Source organism: Ostrea edulis, chromosome 3 (genome assembly GCF_947568905.1).
Source record: "Ostrea edulis chromosome 3, xbOstEdul1.1, whole genome shotgun sequence".
Lineage (NCBI taxonomy): Eukaryota > Metazoa > Mollusca > Bivalvia > Ostreida > Ostreidae > Ostrea > Ostrea edulis.
Window position 1 is genome coordinate 32,716,289 of NC_079166.1, and position 24,598 is coordinate 32,740,886.

Here is a 24,598-nt window from a genome sequence, read left to right on the forward strand (position 1 = left end):
CGAAGGTTGCTTGATAGGATCAGGCCAATACAAAGGTTATTTGACTATCATCAAAGACACTAGCAAAATTGTCAGGAGTAATTGTTCCAGCCATTGAGTTTGTAATTGAAGCTCATAATTGGCTTGAAAATTTGCTCATGACCAGACAGCATTGATACCCCAAACGAATTTTAAAAGTATTTGACCAAGTTATGTGTCGCTCTTCAAAAATTTACATGTATTCAATGAGGCCATAATTAATTCAACCATCTATTTTATTTGCAGATTCGTCAACTATATGCTATATTTAACTGTTGAATGTTTTTCCTTCGTTTCCCTTTTTACAGCATGCCCTGCAGGATTGTATGGTTACAACTGCCAGGAGACCTGTAATCATGATTGTGGTGTTCCTGGACGATGTGACAGCGTGACAGGAGAATGTGAGGGTGGTTGTCAGCCAGGGTGGATTGATCCAAAATGTGACGAACGTAAGAAATATGAGATTACATGAATACGTGTGATAAACATTTGGCTACAGTATTTCTTCACTTCCGCTCAAATGTCTCCAAAACCAGTAAAAGCAGAAGCCACATGTATCCATGGTGAAATCACTCGCATGAATCTCTACTTATAAAATAACAAATTTTGCCAATAAACTCCAAAACGCTTTCTCCAGAGTTACTGCTTGCACCTTTAATATTCTTTCATCCGTAATCTATAATAGAATCTTATTTGATTAGTAAATATATACCCTAAAATAGCAAAAATGAGAATAAAATGGCAGATCTAAGCCAATTATCTGTTGCTGTTTTTTAATGACAACTTGAGATAATATGATATGAAGTAAATTCGATGTTTATCGGTGCTTGGTTTTACTCTTACAGAAGAATAAGTTCTGATAATTTTAGAATAAATAAAATATGCCTATTCGGTTTTTTCAATCCGTGATTGTAGTTTTGAATCAGCCTTATGGAAATTTCCAGATCGAAACAACACTGTAGACGCCTAAGTCTACAAGCAATCACATATTCTCGGGTCTTTCCAGCGAGTCGAGAAGTTGCGATTGGGTTGCAATATGATCAGCTGAAAATTGTGTAGATGTTCAGTGTTAATTTTACCTATAATAGTTTTGACTAGGTCCATATTTATCATTTTATGAAGATTTATAATTATATATAGTTTATGTACATATCATTTAAAAAAAAAAAAAGGACACCCCCTCCTGAGACTAACAATCTGACACATTGATAGTTTTTTTAAAACGATATTCATTTAGATGTTCCTAATTTTCCCGTGATTATAGAAGTCATTTTCACGATTTTTTGTAATAATTTATCAACAGTTACAGATACGTAGAAACACATGGATAAACACAAAAAAGTTTTTATTTTGGTTGAACATATTTTGTGATGAGAAAGATCTTGAAAGTAAGTAATAAGTCGAAAAATGTCCAATATATCAGGTATCGAATGGTCCGGGACTGTTCTTGGAAGTTTGCACCTTATAACTTTAAAGTTAGAACATTTTACCGAAATTAGGTTGTACACTACCTGGCAATGTCCAAGAAATCAGGCAACTGTTTACAATAGAGCAGTTTTTCCGTTTGTCGTTCATATAGTGCATTGTGTTTTCGATTATTGTGTTTGACGGGAAGAAATGACGTGTATTCATAATATTGCTCTTATATTGTCGCAATGGACAAACGCTACCATTATAAAGTTAACATATTCGCAATACCAAGTTTCAAATTTCGAAATTATGAATGACCGTTCATTTCGTCTTTGGTCATGAAGAATTACAATTGCAATTGTAAAATCATTATCAAATTTTCAATTCGGAGAGAGATTATTTATTTTACAGAAGGAAGATCTATTGATTTAATTTGGACTTCCTAATAATCAAATTTTATTTCCTGTATATGATATTAATAAAGGTATATGATATTGATTAATAAAACATAACTAATGCATGCAATGCAATTATTCCAAAATTGTTCTTAATATATTTGAATTAAAGATTCAAATCATGTGCGCACCAATTCATTTCTGATTTCCCGTGCTTGTGCAGGGTTTCATCTAGTTTTGAGAAGAAATTGTAGGCCATTGGGATTTGACTCAAATTTATTTTCCATGTATTTTTCAGATTGCCCCGAGAGAACTTACGGAATAAACTGTTCAAAGACTTGTGGATTTTGTCGTGAAAGCCGTCATGATGACTGTCATTCTAGCAACAGCACTTCTGTTAACGGGACATATATTAACAGCACATGTTTGGATGAATGCGACAAGGAAGGACATAATTGTACAAAAGGTTATACATATTTAATGATCATTCTAAGATTATAACTTAATATCTTTTGAACAGGTCTATACAAATTTACACATTGAGGTTGGTATGGATTATGTGTGTTACTGTTACATGTAGATGCTGCAAGATCTTCTTACTACCTCTGGCTTGTGGGTAAACCTTTACTTCCTATGGTGGAACACTGGACTCTTGTGCTGGATTGTATTGATTGAATTTTGTTTAACGTCTCTCTCGAGAATTTTTCACTCATATTGATATGTAGGGATCATCTTTAAAGCGGAAAATTAAGACTTTCGGTACGTGACATTCGCCTAGATATGTATATGAGCTTCAAACAAGGAGCAGTGTTTTGAACATTTGATAATAAATTAAACTTGCCATCATATCAAATATCAAAGGTCATTGTCAAATGACAAAAAGTTATGGTCCAGACAAAAAATTGCTCCAAAAATTCCATTATTTGAGCCGTTCCTAGCAAAAAGGTCCCAAACTTGTTTTAATGCTAAAATATGGACTATAGAGAACAATCCCTCAAAACACAAGAAAACGTTGGGGTTTTTTTTCATAATGACGTTTTTTTTTTAAGAAACATTGTTGAATAAGCAAAGAGTCTTTTGCTAGGAACGGCTCATTTTACCTTTACGTAAAAGGTCAAGGTTGAAGGTCATCAAAAATGACACTGACACACTGTCTTATTATGGTATACTCGCGTACCAAATATCATAATCCTGTGTCAAAAGACAAAAATGTTATGGTATGGGCAACAAAATGCCCCCAAAAATTCTATTACAACCCTGTACATTGCATTTGGCTGTTGCATAAAAGTAGGTCAAATGTCAGCAAAAATGGCACATGACACATTGTCTTCTCATTGTATACCCACATACCAAATATTAAAGGCCTATGTCAAAAGACAAAGAAGTTATGGTCTGGACAACAAAAATGCCCCAAAACTTATATTATTTAACCTTTACATAAAAGGTCAAAGGTAATCAAAAATGGTACGCGACACACTATCTTATCATGGTATACCCACATACCATACATAGATAGAAGCAGCCTTTTTAGGCTGCCAGTAATACACTGCGTACACGAGTTTTAAAACAGGTGCAGGTGCTATAAAACTTAAAACAAATTCACTTTTGACCTATTCTTTAATTTTCATTATATTCCTTTTATAAAATATATGTACATACTTAAGGTCATTCAGAATATAATTAGCGTAAATAATGTTAATCAATATTTTGCTTTTCTTTTTTTTTAGAGTCGTCAGAATGTGATCATGTTACTGGTGAATGTGTGAACGGATGTGCTGTAGGTTATCAAGGCGAAAATTGTACTGAAAGTGAGTAATGATTGATTTAGCATTTACGATTTGTTCTGTATTGTGTTTTCACCTGAATACTTGTTATCTAAATAAGAAACCTGAAGTAATCGTAAATCCTTCTATAGAATTATATACTAGCGGAAAAAAGAAACTGTACGTAAAAAATTAATAAAAATATATAAAGTAAAGGGTTGTATGAGTACTCAACCTGTTAAACATCGCGTTCGATTCGTCTTAATAGCCACAGCACGTGTTTCTTGAGTTTCGAACTTAAGCGACACGTAGTTAATAACCAATTAGAATTTTTTGCATTCATTTACACTATTCAATGCATTGAAACAGAAAAACATTGGGTATTGGAATAAAATTTTGATTGAGAGATGCCTCGCATGATTGAAAATAATGGTTTGCGTGGTGTTGGGATGCTGGAAGATCAGATTTCTCAAAGCAATGTGGCAAGGCAGTCTGGAGGTCATATTAACACTATAAATGCTTTTTGGAGGCGATATCAGCTCGGTATCGCCCATGATCAGGACAACCACGTGTGACGTCACGTCGGCAAGATATGGACCTCACATTTGCAAAATTGATTCCAATCAGATTCTTTGACTGCTAGAAGCATCCCTGGACATCGACGGACATTAATAGTTAAGTCCTCGTACCGTAAGGAACACATTGCGAGAAACCAGCATTCGTCCTCGACGTCCTGCTATCCGCCCTGTTCTCTTTTGGCGTCATCATGTTGCAAGGTTAGCGTGGTGTAGGAGGCATCGTCGTTTCAATAACAGAGATTGGGCGAAAGCTCTGTTTACGGTGACTGCCGTGTTCGGGCTTACCGTCGTGCCGGATAACGTTACATTGACGCCTGCGTTACTCAGCGCCGCCAATTCGGTAGTGGGAGTGTGATGGTCTGGGGTGAAATTACAGTACATCGAAGGACTCCTTCGGTGATAGTGAGAACAATTTAACCGACGTACGCTACCGTAACGAGATTATACGTCAGCATGCCATTCCATTCATTCACAATGACCAGCGGAACGTCATTCTGTGGTAGGACATCGCACGACCGCAAACTGTACGCATTGTTAATGACTATCTACAGCAGCAATACGTGAATGTGCCACATTGGTCTGCGAATTCACCGGATTTATTGCCTATAGAACATGTTTGGGATGAAATGCAACGACATTTACGTCAAGAGCCCAATCCCCTACTGCTTTGGACGCTTTGCGTCCTTCTTTATTACTCATATGGTGGAACATTCCCCTAGGCATTCCTGCACAGCAATCGCTAATTATTTTTTTTCTGTAATAGTAATAGTAGGAGTACAGTAAATTTCGAATATAATGAACACGGATATAACAAAATTACGTCTATAGCGAAGTGAAATCGATTTCCCCGGCAAATTCTTTATATATTCTATATAAAAATATGTATCACGGTCCTCATTAAGAGCCGGCACCCGGCGATTTCTCGCCCCCTACTTTGAGTAAAATCGCCGCCTACTTTCTATAGTAAAGACAAAACAAGGCCGTGCCATATATCATTATTAAATTTAATGAAATACTTTTAAAGTCATAAAACTTTTTTTTATTTTACCAAGAGGCTCCATATGGAGCATATTGGTACCAAAAAGGTACGATAAACAACAATGTTGTACACAAAGGACGAAGCACAACAGAAAGTCGCAGTTCGGATGCAGTATTCACTTTGTAAAGATTATTTCTGGTTTTGTTTTTGGTAATTCCGATCCCGATTTTCTTTAATGCAAAACGAAAGTAGAGTGAAGCATGGAGAAAACCACGGGTCTGTTGGGTCATTTTGCAAAGAAACCAACGTTAGGTAGCATTCACTGGGAGTTGAATCTTGTTCAAATTTAAGATTTAACCTTTCTACATATTGCATTGGACCGTTTAGGAAGAATGTATGTGAATTAAATATAATCAATAAGTTTTATTATAAAAGATTTTTTCGTGACAATGTTGGTTCACTACAAAAATGTAAATGAAATTAAGGATTCGGAAATGATTGCACTACTACATAACACACCAGCAGAAATATGCATCCACGAGTCTAAAACATATTGCCGACAAAACATGTCATGCCTTACTATAAAAATTTCTATATAGAAAAAATAAATTGTTACCAGTCACTTGCATGTATATTAACACATTTTGCTGACATTTTACAAATGATTTTAATGCTAGATTTAAGTGCCTAAAACCCATGGAAGTGCCTCCTACGGCCTTCTAATTTTCAAAATTTCCCCAGGGGAGCATGCGTCCGGACTCTCCTAGCAAATCGCGCCTTCGGCGCTCACATATTTCTCCGCCTACTTTTCCTAAAGTCATCTGCTACTTCTAAATGTATTGAGAACCCTGATGTGTCTATAACGAACACGGATATAGCGAATTTACGGATATAACGAAGTAAATTCATATTCCCCTTTATTAAAATGGAACATCAAAATCACCTTTTATAACGTTTTTTTTTTAATTCAAGATTTTTAATAATCGCTTGTTACGTAATTTCTGTTTCTATATCTTCAAAAGAGTTTGTTAACGCAAAACAATACTTACACATACATTTAGCAAATAGATTGTCGGTATTGTTTACTATTCTCGTTAATTAAATTTGAAGTTTAATTGCATTTATTTTATCGTACACTCGTTTATTTGTGTAAAGCAACATGTAAATTATAACTGCGATAAACTGTTTGTATATATTGCACATAATTTTGTTGACATTTTTCTTTTGACATGTTTTTGCGTGACTTAAGGTTAATCGATCTTCGTGTGATGTCATAGGTTTTGCAAAAATCTTTATCAAATTAAACTTTGCGCATGATAGAAATATATCTTCAGAGAAATTTTATTTACTGCATAAAATAAAAAATTTGGTAAACTATTGATATTGAAAAAGTGTATATTTTCTACAGATAATCAATTCTTTATAATTAAAAAAATGTTGTCAAGGGCAATAACTCCTATGCTGGTATTCTTCTACAGCATGTCTATTATGCACGATTTCCCTAATATCCACAATTAATTTATACATATTTATGAATTAACAGGTTTTTTTAAACTGTTGACATTTAAACTTTGTCATTTCAACAAGTTTTATCTATTTTAATTATTCCGTACAACGAATATGTGATACTTATGTGACCTATAAGGCCCCCGGGCCTCTTGTTTTTTTGTTTTTTTTATGTCTGACATCTTTAAAAATGTGGCAACATACACATTTTCTTTGGTTATTGTTTAAATTTAACTATATTGAATGGAAATTAATACAGTTTTTGCACTTTTAACCATTATTATTGATAAGTCACACGAGGATCGATCCACCTTAATAATCCCTCAAGATAAATTATCATATATAAATCGGTGTGTGTATTCTTGTATAAAAAATTCTTCTCGAAGATACATGAAATACGCCTCTGGTGTGTCAATGGGTCCGTGTTTGCCCAACTATCTATTTTAGCGAATTTTTATAGTGTCCACAGAAATTCGTATATATCGGAGTTTTACTGTATGTACTATACCAATCTCTAATATCACGGAGTGGTATAGAATATAGACCCTTACTCACACTATTACAGACAAAATTACCGTTCCTGTGATTTCTGCAAACCTGATTCGTTCATTACGTCGTAGGGGCGAAGAATGCATTTGTGCAAATGGCGGTCATACACGTTTTCAAACTTGTGAAACATTTTTGCATCCCACCCCCTTATTTTCAGTGGTTCTTCGTATCAACCATATTGGACATTATCCATGAATTGATGAAAATAGATAAAGATCTAGGTATAGCAATGTATCGATCATTTTATATGATAAAATCCTTTATAATGATACCAGGACTTTAATGATCTACCGATTCAGTTATGAGGTATTTGGTTGGATACCTTAAATGTTGATAAATTGAATTGAATATATTTAGAGTGTAAGGAAGGATTCCATGGTCTTAACTGCAGTGAAATATGCAACAGAGTTTGTCGTCATACATGTCATCACATAACGGGATTGTGTCCAGAGGTATGTTGAAATGATATAGCATGCATAATAAATTTCGTCAAATACAAAATATTACAGTAAATCACGTTAGATCAATTAAAAGAATCCTACTTTATAATTTTCCTGATGGTGGAACCAAAAGGGACCATCCACATTTTTTCTGTCAATCTACCTGAAATGCTTTATGTATTTGTGAGCTCAAATGAACCTCTTTGGTTGAAGTTCTCCTGAGTCACTCAATGCAATTGGTAGATTGTATATTTTTTAACATCCCACTCGAGATTCTTTCACTCATATAGAGACGTCAACATTGCCGGTGAAGGGCTGCATAATTTAGGCATATCCTCGGCACTTACGTTCTTTGAGCAGGAAAGGATGTTTATCGTGTCACATCTGCTGTGACAAGGAGTACTCGGTTTTTTGCGGTCTCATCCGAAGGATCGCTTTGTTAAGTCGCCTCAATCAAGGGGTACTGAGGACCTATTCTAACCCGGATCCCCCGGAAACACTTCAATTTGTGGTTGTCCAACATAGTGGGTTAATATCATTATAATCACCTTCTTATGTGGCCTTTTTAAGCAAATTTGGTATCAACAACTTTTGGGTAAATGAAACTAAACTGATGTATTTCATAGTCACTGCACCCTTGGGGTTTGAGGGCTCGAATTAAAACCATTTAAAAAGAATCTGACTTCATAATCTCCCTGATGGTGGAACTAGAAGGCGCCATAAGTTTTTCTCTCTCAGTCTGTTCCATTTTAGCTTTTGCATTTGTTAGCTCAAATGGGCATCTTCTTTACGGAAAGTAACTCCAGCTGGACACCTGATCCCACCTTCTAGCATATTCGGGAGGCCATTTTGCCAAACTCTTAATTTTGTCTTCGCCTTTTCATATAATGTTTATTATGTTTGGATATTTTCTTCTTCACTTGCTTGATGTTTAATAAAAGCTTAATGCATATTTAGCAAGAACGGATAACCTCGTTTACCTGATCAAGCTATAGGGCTCACGGCGGGTGTGACCGGTTGACAGGGGATGCTTACTCCTCCTAGGCACCTGATCCCACCTCTGGTATATCCAGGGGTCCATGTTTGCCAAACTCTCTATTGAGAACACATCTGCTGCCGACTATTAGAATTTAGCATAGATATAAAGAACAGAAAATTATCTAAGATGTTTTACCCCTTGTGTTTATTGATTCTATTAAATAATATTCAGATGAATAATAAGGCCTGTATGCATCTTGATTCGTGATATAATAGGTCAAACAAAACCACAATGAGTAGAAATATATTGATTGTGTTAACTTTTAATTATAAAGTTTGCTACTCTGACTGATTTTTATGTACAGGTACCAGAGAGCTCTTTGAATGTAGGAGTCATTGCTGGAACAACAGTGTCGGTGTTCGTTGTCCTTGCTGTCATTGGTGTTGCGTTATACTTTAGAAGGTAAAAATATTTTCATTTCACAAATAACATATATTCTCTATGATTCCTCATTGTATTGATAACTTTTGATCAAGGGCAGATATGTTGTTCTGGTTTGATAGCTGGGGTGAAACTGTAAGTTTCTTATTTCTGCCAATTCTTATGGACATGATTGTTTGTACTCGGCACTCGGTATCATGCAAGGTGAAGACAATGAACAGTGATAATGCATATAATGCATATATATGTGTAAATGGTTTTGATTTTTTAACGCTCATTGACAATTTCTTCAGCAACTTTGTTATTTTCTTTAAAGGGACTGGTTCACGATTTTTGAACAAATTAGTTTTTATTTTTGATGTTTAATATTAAAAGTATAACTCATTTAATGTTGACAACCAAAATTTTAACCTTCTGAATGCAAGAATAAATGCTATATTTTAGCCTTAAATATGCGTTATGTAAACAAAGACGTCTTTTTATGTATGCAAGGTGAAGATAACGAACAGTGATCAATCTCATAACTCCTACAAGCAATACAAAATAGATAGTTGGGCAAACACGGACCCCTGGACACAAACAAACAAGTGAAATATCAATGTTGTAATATAAAACATCTTAATTTTGCATATTCGCACATTTTAACTTTTAGATGAAACATTTTATCCGAAGAATGCTTGAAATGTGAAAGTTACAAAAAACTTAGATCGATATCCATTTCTTTTGAAAATTTCGTAAATAATAACGTACGGCATTCTTTGTTTACAAAACAAATAATGAACTCTCTAAAATGAGCTTCTGTGATAATGTACAACCTTATTTCTTATGTGAAATCTTTTAAACATATTAGACAGTAGATTTTGATCATTAAAAGTGAAAAATAAAATTTTGGAGAAAATCGTGAATCAGTCCCTTTAATATAAAGATGACTTCATTTTAACGGAGAATTGAGAGGAAAATATAAGGTTACTATATACAATATTTAAAAATTTACCAAACAATTGCAAAAAAACTTATGGCAATCTAATATTCCACCTTCCCAATAAAGAGGGCTTTACTGTGTAATCACTTCAATATTCAATGCCATAATTTTAATTGGTTTTTGTACACATAATAAAACACATGAATAAAACAATCAAGTCATATGCAAGTGTCATTTTGTGGAGAGATAGAGAGGGATATGTTTTAATTAGATAACAAGTCCCGCCTGTTCTACCGAGTATCAAATTCCTTTTCACCATTCTTGTATGAGATACATTTGTGTGTTTCATAAAATAATCTCCTTTGTAATAGTGAAGCGGGCAAGTTTCAAGGTTACTCAGTGCACCTTGCAGTATAAACATAATACTTCAGCCTTAAAATGATAACGCTTTGTATATCACTATTGTTTTCAATACAGCTAAAATAAAGGATTTCTTTGTAATACCTCTCTGAAGCTCAGTCTGTATTACACAGAGAGTACATGATTTGTCTCTTTTTACAATGCAAAGAAAGTATGCCACAACCTGATGAATGCTGATTCTATCTGAAGCCAAATTCTACAAATCATGGTGTAAGAAAAACACCCCATATTAGCCTTTCACGGGCGTATTATATACCGTTGGCAGTACTCTTGATTTACACCCATCGAGGACAAGAAGTACTATGGTATACTGTCATCCGTCTGTCTGCCCGAACCTTGTAGGCAAAATTTAAAATGAACCATAAGCTCCAGGATCTTACAACTTGGTACATTTGAACACCTTGATGTGAGAAAGATGCCTATTGCTTTTCAATATCGGAGATTAAAGGTAAATAAAAAAAAAAACCTTGTCAGAATACAGATCGAACTATTAGAGCTAGGATCTTACAACTTGATACATTTCATCACCATGTTGAGAGAAAGATGCCTATTGTTTTTCATTGTCAAAGATCAAAGATCAAGGTCGTAGTATCAGTTAATAGGAAAACCCTGTAGGCAGAATGCAAACTTTTTAAGAATTAGTACATTTAATCACCATGAGAAGAGGAAGACGCCGATTGTTTTTCAGGGTCAAACGTCAAGGTCATAGTATCAATTAATAGGAAAACCTTGTAGGCAGAATATGGACCGAATTATTGGATCTAGGATCTTACAATATGGTACATTTAATCACTATAATGAGAGGAAGATGCCTATTGTTTTTCAAGGTCAAGGTGGTGGTATCACTTAGTAGAAAAACTTTGTTTTCGTTTTCCAGACTTTTTTTTAACCTTCCTCGAATACAGGTATTACCCTGAAATTCTCTCTCTCTCTCTCTCTCTCTCTCTCTCTCTCTCTCTCTCTCTCTCATAGAAATAATGAGAGGTTCACATTTCAACTTGATTGGTTCGTTCACCGTGCCCCTACTTTGGGGCTAAAAGTAGGTCAAATAGTTTTCTAGATTTTTTTCGTCATCGACAAAGATATTGCACTGAAGATCTAATGGGCGTACGCTGTACTGTTTGCGGTACTCTTGTTACTAGTTCGTTCCACACCAATTAAGGAAAGGCCGTGCTTTTACGTATCCGGTTTTAAATTTTAAACACCGACTAGAAAGCTTCTTTGTCTGATGTTTGTAGTTTACGAGAACTATACGAGTCAAATTTAGCATTCAAATGTGAATCTTCAGATATATTTACCATGAATTATTGTAGTGTCAAGTCCTCACTAGCTCCAGTGGTACAAAGCAATATAATATCTACACTGATCTCTAAAAGGCTCAATATTATATAGCTTGCAATCTAAGCCTGAACAAGTTAAAAATCATACATAGGCGTGACCCTCACAGTGGAATTCAAACTGTTTTTAGTGAGTTTGTGTTTGTTCAAAGAAACCCAGAATCATAAAGCCTCAGAAAATCATCAGCAAAGTTGTTTAATATTTGAACTCTTCTTTATACGTACTTTCAAGAAACAAAATTATTTGTACATGAGCTGTAGTTCCTAGAATCTACATGAATTGTATGTTACACTATATTTATTTTTTCTAAAAGTATGAGATAGCATGTATGTATTTTTATGTATATGATTGATAGCCAAAAAAAAAAGGAAAAGAAAAATAACACGCACACAAAATTGTGAGAAAAAGGAAGGGGTCCCCCCCCCCATTCCTCTGTTCTAATTGTCTGGTAGGGAAAAAATTTCAGTATGTTTTACATATATATATATATATATATATATATATATATATATATATATATATTGTTATATTCTGTTAATCTTGATTTTAAGACTGCATTTGCTGTTAAAATTTACTATTTCCAAAGTGTGCAAAGAATAATTATAAAACTTAAATTAAAAAATGGGGGGTTTATGTATTCAAGAGAGCATTGTGCAAAATATCTCTGGTCAACTATGGTAAAATATGGTTTTTTGTTAACCTTGGATATAATTCTAAATATTTTTAAAGAAAAACTGGCATGTAAACATTTTAGATTTTGAGAATTTTTCAAAATTGCGATATTCTGTGATTTTTTTTCTGAAGGATGTGAGCAGATTAAACAGCAATTATGTATGTTTTCAATTGAATATCTTTAAAAATTCTCTCAGTAAATGAATATCTATTCGTTTTTATATATTATAGCTTAATATGATGTGCTTTGGTACATAAATTAATAAAACATGAGATCATGCATCCTTGTGTTAAAAGGCTTTTGCATTTGGGGGTATATGTGCTCTGTAGCACATAGTATAAAAATAAACCCGCAAAGGTATGACTAATATGGGTTTTTTAGTTAGTTTATGAGTTGTTAAAGTTATTTAAATGAAAAAAAAATTTTGATTGACAGAAATTTCTAATAGTATTTACCTACCTTAAAGTATCATCAGCCAACTGTGAAATAATTCTTTCTATATTGTTTACAGTGATACCCGAGATATATTTGTTTAATCTAATCTGAATCGCTAATATTTCCGCACAAATTAAGAAAATATATGACAACAAAGGGTCACTTTGCACCCTCTCTGAATATTGATTTTTTTTTCAGACACATTACCATCTTGATTTACTGCAGATTTATATCTGTACAAAATAATGAAACTCAATTTCGGATAGAATTATCAATGTTAAAGAAATTACGTGGGGGGGGAGTTTCCCATAAAATCCCACGACACTGTATCAAAAGCTTTTTCAAAATCAATAAGTAATAATGAACCAGGTATATTTTCTTCCTCAGTATAATGCATAATCAAGATATAGGGCTTACAGGTGATACGACGTGTCGACAGCAGATTTTTACTTCTCCTAGGCACCTGCTCTCACCTCTGGTATGTCCAAGGGTCCATGTTTGCTAAATTCTTTAATTTGGTATTCCTTATAGGAGTTATGAATTTACCAATCTTCGTTATCTTCACCTTTCATTATATTAATTTATCTATTGGGAATAAAACCTCTTTGAAACTGGTTAATCAATTTATCTGGACGCATTTTCAATGAAAGGTGAAGATAATGAACAGTGATTAATCTCATAACTCTATAAGCAATACAAAATACAGTTGGACAAACGCGGACCCTTGGATATACCAGAGGTGGAATCGGGTGCCTAGGAGGAGTAAGCCTCCCATGTCGACTGGTCACACCAACCATGAGGTGGCCGAGTGGTTAGAGCATTGCATTCAAAATCACACAGCCGCTCACCTCTGTCGGCACGGGTTCGAATCCCGCTCGCGCCAGTAAGTGAGAAAGTTTCCCAGTTTACTTTCGGAAGGTCGGTGGTCTCTTCCCAGGTACATTGTATCTGGGTTCTCTCTTCCAATAAAATCTGGGCGTCACCAGATAACTGAAAAATTGTTGAGTGTGGCGGAAAACATCAGTCAATTAACCATGAGCCCTTTATCTTGATCATGTAAACGGAGTTATCCGTAGTCAAAATCAGTGTGTCAAGAACGGTCTAACAATCGCTATGAAACACGCCAGGCAGCATTTTACCTTATGATACATGTAGGTTGTATTAGCAATGTAGATAGTTATATCGACCATAGAATTTGTGAAATGCTGACGTTAAACAAGACTGTTTAAACCCCTGCACCATCAACTTGTGTCAGTAGCCTGTCTCGATTTGAAAACGTATCATATGCAGAACAAGCTCTTGCGTATCGAATCAGTTGAGATATACTGCGTATACTAAGTTTTTAAATCGAAGCAAGCTACTCACAAACAAATTGGTGGTAATGGGGTTTCAGCAGTTTCGACGGCAGTCAGCATTTCGTAAATTCTATGGTCGTTATAACAATTTAGTTTGTCAATACAACATATCATTGAGTGAAATGCTGTCTGACGTGTTTCATGCCGATCGTTAGGCCGTTCTTTGCACACTGATTTTGACTACGGATAAATATGTTTACCTGACCAGGATATAGGGCTCACGGCGGGTGTGACCGGTCGACAGGGAATGCTTACTCCTCCTAGACACATTATCCCACCTCTGGTGTGTCCAGGGGTCCGTGTTTGTCCAACACTCTATTTTGTATTGCTTATAGACTAATTTGACTCCACTTTTTTTGGCACACTCTTTTCCCCTATAATAGCTCTAAAACTTCATTGTTATTTCGGATTTCAAACATTTCGGTTGAGCATCACTGAAGAGACACTATTTGTCGGAATGCGCATCTGGTGCATCAAAATTGGTACAGTATAAGTTTTACATTATGATCCCTGGGTCGAGGCCTCTGATGGTGGACTGTTAGTCCCTAAGGGTCTCTACAGCCCAGTAGCTAAGTACTTCGTTACTAGCTTGAAAATACGGATGTATATTTAATTGCTGTTATTAAATTTAGAAATTCATTTCAAAATTAAGGATTATCTCCTTCACGTATAGCTCTTATCCATAGACGAATTTGACTCCACTTTTTGGCACACTCTTTTCCCCTATAATAGATCTAAAACTTCATTGTTATTTCGGATTTCAAACATTTCGGTTGAGCATCACTGAAGAGACATTATTTGTCTAAATGCGCATCTAGTACATCAAAATTGGTACCGTATAAGTTTTACATTATACATGTAGGAGTTATGACATTGATAACTGTTCATTATCTTCACCTTTCATATATATACACACCATATGTAGGTGATAATGGAATATTGCTACATAAATATGGGAAGTTGCTAACGCGATTCACAGAATTTACCTCAAATCCAAATCCGTTCATACTGACCATGAACAGCTCAAAAGTGATGTTCATTTCTTAATTATTGGGTTAAATGCTGTCTAACGTGTTTCATACCGATTGTTAGACTATCCTTGGCACACTGATTTTAACTACAGATAACTCCAATTACTTGATCAAGATATAGGACTCACGGCGGGTGTGACGGTTGACTGGGGATGCTTACTCCTCCTAGGCACCTCATCCACCTCTGGTGTGTCCAGGGGTTCGTGTTTGTCCAACACTCTATCTTATATTGCTTATAGGAGTTATGAGATTGATCACTGTTCGTTATATTCACCTTTCATGAACGAAAATTATTCTTGTTAATAAATAAAACGTCGTGAATAGAATAGTATTTTCCCCTTCTATTGATTTTGATTCTTCAATAGAAACTTTGTTCAACACAACTCAAAGCTATTATTTACTTCACTTTTCTAAAGCTCAAAAATAGTTTGATGGTTTTCGCCTTCTTCGGCCCATTTGGCTCTACTTCTTATGATAAGTTATACTTACTTTGTGCTTTGTAAATCTTTCTAAATCTTTTTTTCCTTGACTATTCATCAATATCACTGTAGCAAACATTTTCTTCCAATGTTTTCACACTGCGGTGGCCGAGAGGTAAGAGCGTTCACCTCGCATAGCCCGGGGTTCGAATCCCGGCCGCGACACACCCAAGTCGTTAAAACTGGTAGTGAACAGTTCCATCGCCAAACGCTAGGCATCAGATGTGAATGACACGGGTCCTCGGGGATTACCTTAAAAACGGATCACCCGTATCACAGTAGGTGTGGCACGCTAAAGAACCCTTATTGCGCAATGACCGTAAGCGCCGAGCATAGGCCTAAATTTGAAGCCCTTCATCGGTCTTGGTGACGTCTCCATATGAGTGAAAAATTCTTGAGTGAGACTTACGCAAGATACAATCCAATGTTTTCATATTTTCAAGAAAAAAAATTCATCCTTTCTTTTTTTCATTATCTTCACCTTTCATATATGAAGCATAAAATATAGGTTTACCTCTTATTTCTACTAGTAAGGTTCTATTCTAACCCGGATCCCCACGGGATTATATAGGATAAGCAGAAAAGGGTGAACAAAAATTGTAAATTTCGCAATCCTGCAGTTTTTACTCTAGGGTGGGGTCCAAACTAGTCGTATCGTCTTAATGTTACATATATCAGATTGTGTAGAGTCTCATCAGTACAAGCAGTTCCGGGGGCATTGAAGTTTTAGGAACACACCATGATTTACACTGTTGTTGAACATTAGAATTTAGCTAGATATTCAAAACATTATATATTTTTTCCCCATTTCATAGCCTTAACGGCTAGTGATACTACTACTCGTGTGACTGAAAAGGCCTGTGAGTCTCTTGTTATGAATTAAGGTGTATTCAATCAGTGCCCAGTCTGTAGTATGACAATTTCAGTTGCACATTATCAAGGTGTTCTTCCTATTTTCTGATAGCACAACATTTTTTTTTAAGATATAGGATTCGATATTTTGACAATTTTGAACACTGTTAACTTGTCGCATGTATGTCTTTATAAGGATATTTAACCGTAACTGTTTTGACTATTAAGTATTTGGTTTTAGATATGACATGTGTTTAAAAGCAACTCAAATGGTCATATTACTGTTTCTTTAAGATATACAGTTCTTATACTATTACACTAGGAATTATAACATTAGGGACTGGGTGGTGACGCTTAGTTCAAAACAATGGAGTTTTCGAAAGGTGTTGTATATATTTTGAACTTATTAATGAAAGGTAAAACTAGGATGGAATGGATAGGATCATAAAATAAAAAACATTCTTAAATGATCATTGGGCTCTTATTGTTATTCATTCTTTTGTTTAGGAGATTGTATGTTATTTTGTACTTTTACCTGATATTTTTAGATTGGGCACAACAAACCACTCGATTAACAGAGATAATTTCGAATAGAAACAGAAAACGATACAGGTATGTAAGGTTCTTATATGCATGTTCTTCATTACTGTGAGGCCAAGGACTATTGATGTACCTTGGGGGAGAAAGTGTCCAGATCCAAAAATAGGTCACAGTGTCTTCCTTCTGGAATTTTATAACTACACAACCCATTCATATCTGGATCATATCTTGCACACTGTGAGGCCAATGACCATCAGATTCGGTGAGTTGATGCATCTGGGAGAACCCAAAAGTAAATCACTGTCCTCGTTTTGGAATTGTATTGCTTTACATAGTCAAATTGTGTCTAGGTCATATCTTGCGCACTGCAAAGGCCAAGCTCCATCAATTCTGGTTTGCTGGTGGATATATATGCGTAATGCACATGTAGTTTCAGACGGGTATATCATGTACACTTGTTGTGCACTTTATTAGCGATATAAATCCCGCTTTGCAAGTTCTGTTGTACATCAGCATTTGGACATAATCAACTTCTTTTCTAAAAGTGCAGTACTATTCTTCATCAAATTCGGTAGAGTGAGCTTTATGGTTCATACAGAGCAAACACATTTCGATCTCGTGTAAGTAATCTCACGATCTCGATTTTATTTCCTCAATATGAAGAAAGAAAGTTGCTCTCATTCTTTGGAACACCCGATCTCTAGAAACTCTATATCTTTTGATGTACAGTCCCGTTCTACACTGTACATAATACCGAGCGAAGCTCGGACGGGCCGAAGGCCCGTCCGCGAAGCAAGGCTCTAAAGGTAACACGTATGTAAAAGAAAAAAGTCAAAATCAGCAAAAGAAAAAGAGATAATCTCTATATACGTTCACTGAAATTTTCGTGATCCATATGGGCGCCGCCATTTATTTTTTTCATTACCTGCTTCAACAGTTATTCGTGTTTTATTTTGAATGCCAATAATAGAAGACTCAAACGTGCAATTATTAATTCAAACACTCAGTTTGTTCAAAGTGAATAATATAATTATCATTGTAACAGGTTTTAGCAAATAAATACATATAAAACCGTAATACGACTAAATCGATGAACGAGTTCATGAGTTTCTTTGAATAAGAATATACGATAAAATTACGGTTACTTTTTTACCATTTCGAATTTATTGGTTAATTTTGTTTAGTTTTAACGGCCTTTTTCATTGCATACGGAATGTATTATTGTTGTTTATAATATGTTTGCTTTGAAAAAGAGAAAAAAGTCGAGACTAAATGTGACGTCACAATGCACAGTTTACGTCGCCTTGCGTTTTATTTCCCGCGTTCAATGAATAGGCGGATCATGTAAAACTGTTGTCCCCATATAAACTCCTTTAATATTGAGATGTTACTGGGTTTTTAGTGCAAGGAAATTTCATTCAAAATATATATTTCTAAATGAATCATAATCTACCGTACTTAACGGAATTATGATTACCACTCGGGACACGGAGTTACGTACATGCTTCGCTCGGTCCAACGGCCACACCGTATACATATTATTTTAAATTCACTCTCAATACCTTGAAGTGTTAATTGTCTGCATAAGCCGTCATTCACTCATTACCAAATCAGCACTGCATGGACCATTCATCAAATGTCATAGTATACTAGTTACTCATATATTTTGTAGTTCTGATACTTTCATATTATTGTGAAGTTAAGTCCTATGAAGCCATTTCAAATTTATCCCCTTGAAGGCCAAACATGGACACAATATAGTTCCTGTTCTTTCAGATTACACTACTATTTACTTTACTTTGCTATATGCCACCATTCTCATTATATTGTTATATACGTGTATTTCTAGATCAAGACGCGACAGACCTAAGTCGTTAAAACACGGTCACGGGTCCTCGGAGATGACCTTAAAAACGGATGTTTCGTGTCACAGTAGGTGAGGCACGCTAAAGAACCCTCACTGCTCAATGGCTGTAAGCGCGGAGCATAGGCCTAAATTTGAAGCCCTTCACCGGTCTTGGTGACGTCTCCATATGAGTGAAAAATTCTCGAGCGAGACGTTTAGTAAGATACAATCAATCAATCTAGATCAAGAGATGGTGCATCATGGGAAGATAGTACAAATAGATAGGTTTTTTTATTCCAAATCAGGGCCCTTTTAGGTATTACAAATAACATACATGCAAGTACATACAAATTGCGTTTGAAATACAATTTATTGCATAGTATTTCACTCACAATACTGGTTTGTCTTGAATTTAACAACATGAAGAGTTGTATGAGTATAATACATGTACTTCATGTAAGTAATAATAATAACTGAAGAAGCACCATCATGTATCCTAATGCAAAACAGGATATATAAGGCATACTGTTTAAGGGAGAGAAAATAATTACGATAACTAGTACTAATTGTAATAGGAACCATCACAGATGTTCCCCCATCTTCGCTAGCCAAGGATATACGATCTGTTCCGCTTCTCTGCACCCTTGGCTGCAGTAGCACGATTTTCGTGTCAACAATTTCCTGCATATGATTGAATGCAGGCCAAGTCCTCTGCATCTAATCAGATAGCCTGTTACGTTAAACCACGTGCAAGATGAAGGAATGTGTAAACAATTAGTCATTGTCTTCAAAACACTTCCATATAATCATACAATCCATACAACATGGCGGTGTGTAGACTGTGCCCTGAGGTTTTGCCTGTGAGAAATTTTTCATTGATTTTAAATGATTTGCATATAACAACGTGTAACTCACTGGGCACAGCCATTTTTATTTTAACACACAAAGTGTAGTTGAAAAACGCAATTTCATTGGTTGAACATGGTGTAATCCAGAGTTTGTTTTCTCCATCTGTTAGAAGCTACAAAAATCGTATTAACGCAGCCAAGGGTTGTAGAGAAGCGGAGCGGATTGTAAACTCTGGGCTAGGCTAAGATGATGTTACCCAGACGTTTCACCATTCACCAAATAATGTCATTTGTTTTAGTAAATTCCATTGAAGCGTTTAATAAATACTTACCTTTCAACAGTCAACAGTGTACTTCATTTTCTTCATTTATTGGAGAGTTATATGTTGAAGCATGATACAATCAAAATCGATCAAACGTGCATACACTTAGTGGTCAGTAACTTTCTTCATATATGTCCGTCAATTGTCTCAGTCTATACATGTACATAAAGTATAATTTTCAAACCCATTCATCGGAAAACAAGTTTTAAGTACACTCAACATTACCCATGCACGATATCAGCGATTGTTGACAAGGCCAGTAAGTGAAGCATCTTAATGTGTACCCATATCACCAGTTTCAGACCATTTCATTCAGAAACAAATTTGTTATAGATATATCGTCCAATCAAAATTCACCGCACGTTCATGTGCATGTTTATGGGTAATTTTACTGTTACATGTCTTCATTTATAACTACAAGATAAATTTCAAATGATCATTGAAACACAAGGAACTGAAAATGAGTCCAAAATTTGAAGTCCAAAAACAATGCACGTGTAAAATTACGATGCATGTGCATTCACGCGCACACGAATTTGATTGACGAACTTTTGTTGACACCATTAGGTATTCGTTTTCAAAATTTCTAAATTTCTATTTACTCGAGTCTTTAATTAGAAAGTTATGGCCATTTTAGTAACCAAAATAAGAAGGAAAAGCAATGCACGTGCATAAACGCGCACGAGAGTATGACTCTGCGGAATTGTTACTGCCATTCAATAGCCATTTGAATGATATACCCATAGTATGAATTTCATTCAAAGAATTGAACCTTCAAAAGACAATGCACTTGCATTTTTTATAACACAAATATGTAGATGTTTACTATCTATCAATATTTTAGATATCTTCCCATTCTCTGGATTTACAAGAAAGTTACCGATATTTATGTATTATCTAACAAATTGAAGCACATGTGCATGTACGTTCAGAGAGGTGATTTTGACCATGACAATAAGAATATACCCACGATATAAATTTCAAACGATTTCATTAAAAAAAAAAAAATGTTTGACGAATTTCAAAGTTGATATACCGAAAATCCAATACACATGCATGAATGTTCAGACAAAATGATATTCGTTCCGCAAATCTACATATGCTATGCTATCAACCTTGAAAAGCTTCATCCTAATTCATTCAGTAGTTTGTATGTTCCCAAACTAGTCGGTTTAAGAGTTCTGTAGAGCTCATGTTATTTGGTTATGTTTGTACACAGTGCCGACTCTAAATAAAATTTACTTACATTACTTACCTACTACGTTTGGGGAGCACAGTAATATAGGATTAAACATTCTTTTTGAAGAATTTATCGATGTGTAAACTCCGGACATTTTACTCACAAACTGAATAAAAGTGCGAAGCACTTTTATGTTAAGTTTGTGAGTAAAATGTCCGGAGTTTACACATCGATAAATTCTTCTAAAAGAATGTTTGATTCTTATAATTCCAATTTATTCACTTTATTAACGATTGCAAAACTTTGAATAGTTTCCCCTCACTATGTTATTTGTTTTCAGGCGTGTATGAATACATCGCGTTTTCGGATTTATTGATGTATAAATTGTGAAATTTAAATTCCAAAATTGGAATTATTCATTGATAATCCCTGCATTGCAAAATATACCATGTGACGTTGCAAAGTAGGGTTATCACAATGTTGTTGAACTCATTAAAACTGTTTCTAATTAGTAGCAGTTAGTTCAGGTTAGTTATAGTTATGCAATGCAAACATATATTTAATTAGCAATAATTCCAATGTTATTTATTACAATTGTTTTGATTGGACAAAAATAAAGCTGAACAAGAGTTTACACATCAATAAATCCGAAAACGCGATGTATTCATACACGCCTGAAAACAAATAACATAGTGCGGGGAAACTATTCAAATTTTTGCAATTGTTAATAAAGTGAATGAATTGGAATTATAAGAATCAAACATTCTTTTTGAAGAATTTATCGATGTGTAAACTCCAGACATTTTACTCACAAACTTAACATAAAAGTGCTTCGCACTTTTATTCAGTTTGTGAGTAAAATGTCCGGAGTTTACACATCGATAAATTCTTCAAAAAGAATGTTTAATCCTATAATAATTTAATTCTTATTGTATCCTTGTCTCTGATTGGTCAAATTCCAATTGAGGAACGCAAGTTATTTTTGTATAACCTGGTTAGGTATGGGGACACACCCCCTTGACAACCAGAAGCCGGAACTATTTTTTTCTCTCTCTCTAAATACATCACATCACTGTTTTCAGCCTTCTATGGAATAGAAAGTCAACGTGTACAATAAGATACTTCGGTTTTACACACATGTTGTTTTCTAGTTGTCAATATTAGCATCTATTTGTACGCAAATCACTGTTGTAAAACATCTTTCTCTGTATGTATGATCGAATAAGAGATTAAAACAAAGATATTATATTCGAATTAATGATTTGCCAAGTAAACATTACCCTGTTCATTTTGAAATATATTTCTCACTGGGGAAAGCCAAAGCAAACAAACATTCATACATTTTATCACTTGACGTCAGACACGTTGACATGTGGATCGCGATTTGACACTTGCTTACATATTTTCTTGTGTCGGGTTTAGTATTAGCGACAACGTTGCATACAAGGGTAAGTTTTCATGTAGTAGAAGTTTTCACAGAGCCGCATTTTTTTTGTTGCAAATTTTGCATTTTCTGATATTTGAAAATTTATTTGGGGTAGGCCTAAACAATGCAATTTCCTGTATTTTCTCAATCTGTTGGAGATGAGCGACTTCAAAGTCGATATTTAGTCTATCTCTAAAGGGCAGCGAAATACGCATCGCATGCATAGTCTACACATATTTTCTATCATGACAAACTTCCCCTTCGATACAATATTTTGATAAATGGCTAGGCTCCGTAGAACTAAGATTAAAGATGGCGACCTTCACATAGACGTTTCGTGTCGTTGTTGCTAAGTGAATCATAGCGCGTCTCAATTGACTTGTATTTTTCCGAGTTTATGTACATTTTGATAAACGAAGGTTAGCATCTTTGTCTCTTACATTAAACTATAAGGAATGACTTTAATTCTGGGGCAAGTTATACGAGTATAACCTGGTTTGGGTCAGTTTACACTTTTTTATAATCCGCGAATAGACTGACCCAAACCAGGTTATACTCGTATAACTTGCCCTATAATTAAAGTAATTCCTTAAATATTGTGATATACAGAATTTTTTATATAAAGACTCTAATTTGTGTGATCACGATTGTTAATCTATACGACAGAAGTGAGTTATCATTCTATATGGTTTTGATTTTCACAATTTTTTTTTTATCATGAGAATAAAACATATCGGGGTATATCTTAATCATCTGATATAAATGAACTAGATTTTATGGGGTCCAGTTATATTTTTGAGATCATTATGTATCTTAAGCTTTAAACAATAGATCTCTATGTGGTTACACAAAAGCACCTACATGTGTATGCTATTGTATTGACACTTACTGTTATAGTTTACAGTGAAGCCATACACCATACCTTTTACACAAACATTTGGAACCGAAGAAAAATCAACGATCACAAAGAACAAGCCATCAAAGGAAGTAGTGCATTTGACTGAAGCAGTTATTACACTCCGAACTGTGCTGAACATTTTCGATAAAAATTTCAAAAGAGAAAAATGAAGAGGAATGGTTTAAAAATTGACATTTTAACATTAAGATGGACACTTCCCCCTACTTTGTAGTTTGGTTACGGGTATCAGTTACATGTACAATCCATGAAGCAGTAAATGCTTAAACATAATGTTTAATCATTTTATTTCTCAATACTGTGATGTTGGTTACTATTTATAGAATTTATGTATTTTGTATTGTTTATCCCCTTTCGTGCATTCATTATTTCATCCTACTTTTTCCCATTATACTTGCAGATGAGGAGCTCATGAGATTTAGTTCAGATTCTATATAGCATTAACCTGCAGATGTTTATCTGAATATGAATGTAAAGTTGTAAAGTAATGATTTAAGACTCAACTGTGGTTCTAATTGACATGGTAATTAGTTTTCAGTTAAGACCCTTCTTGTATAGAATATCTGCTGGCAAGGACATTTGTCTCCTTTCAACATATTTAGTTCATATATTTTGAATATATTTCAATGAAAATCTGTATATTACTCTCTATAGATATTCTATGGAATTTCAATGTTAAAACTAAGATTGAATTGATTTGAAATGAAATAAAGAATTTGCTACTCCACTTACATGCAATTCCCTGCAAGACCCAAAAATAATACCGTACAGTTTCTTCATAAATCATTGGATGTGGGCGGAGCTTATCAATGGCCATTATTATCTACCTTGAATTGATCGGGGTGTCGTGTATACTTTTGATATACACAGGAAGAGTCTCAGGACCGTCTTCAGAGTTTCTGTGGTCATAGTACTTGTATAATAAGCTGACACACAGTCTACACCTCCCCTCAGTT

At 34.8% G+C, this 24,598-nt stretch overlaps 1 protein-coding gene across 1 annotated transcript in view; it reads left to right on the plus strand.

Moving 5' to 3' along the window:
- Positions 1 to 24,362, plus strand: part of LOC125677176 (multiple epidermal growth factor-like domains protein 10) — a 191,034-nt gene extending 166,672 nt beyond the window's left edge. The window contains exons 13-19 of the mRNA XM_056160467.1: positions 327 to 467; positions 2,122 to 2,289; positions 3,551 to 3,631; positions 7,556 to 7,650; positions 8,982 to 9,079; positions 17,112 to 17,175; positions 23,624 to 24,362. Coding sequence (XP_056016442.1) covers positions 327 to 467; positions 2,122 to 2,289; positions 3,551 to 3,631; positions 7,556 to 7,650; positions 8,982 to 9,079; positions 17,112 to 17,157 — 629 coding nt within the window. The 3' untranslated portion in view covers positions 17,158 to 17,175; positions 23,624 to 24,362. The remainder of the gene's footprint in view (positions 1 to 326; positions 468 to 2,121; positions 2,290 to 3,550; positions 3,632 to 7,555; positions 7,651 to 8,981; positions 9,080 to 17,111; positions 17,176 to 23,623) is intronic.
- The last annotated feature ends 236 nt before the right edge of the window (positions 24,363 to 24,598 follow it).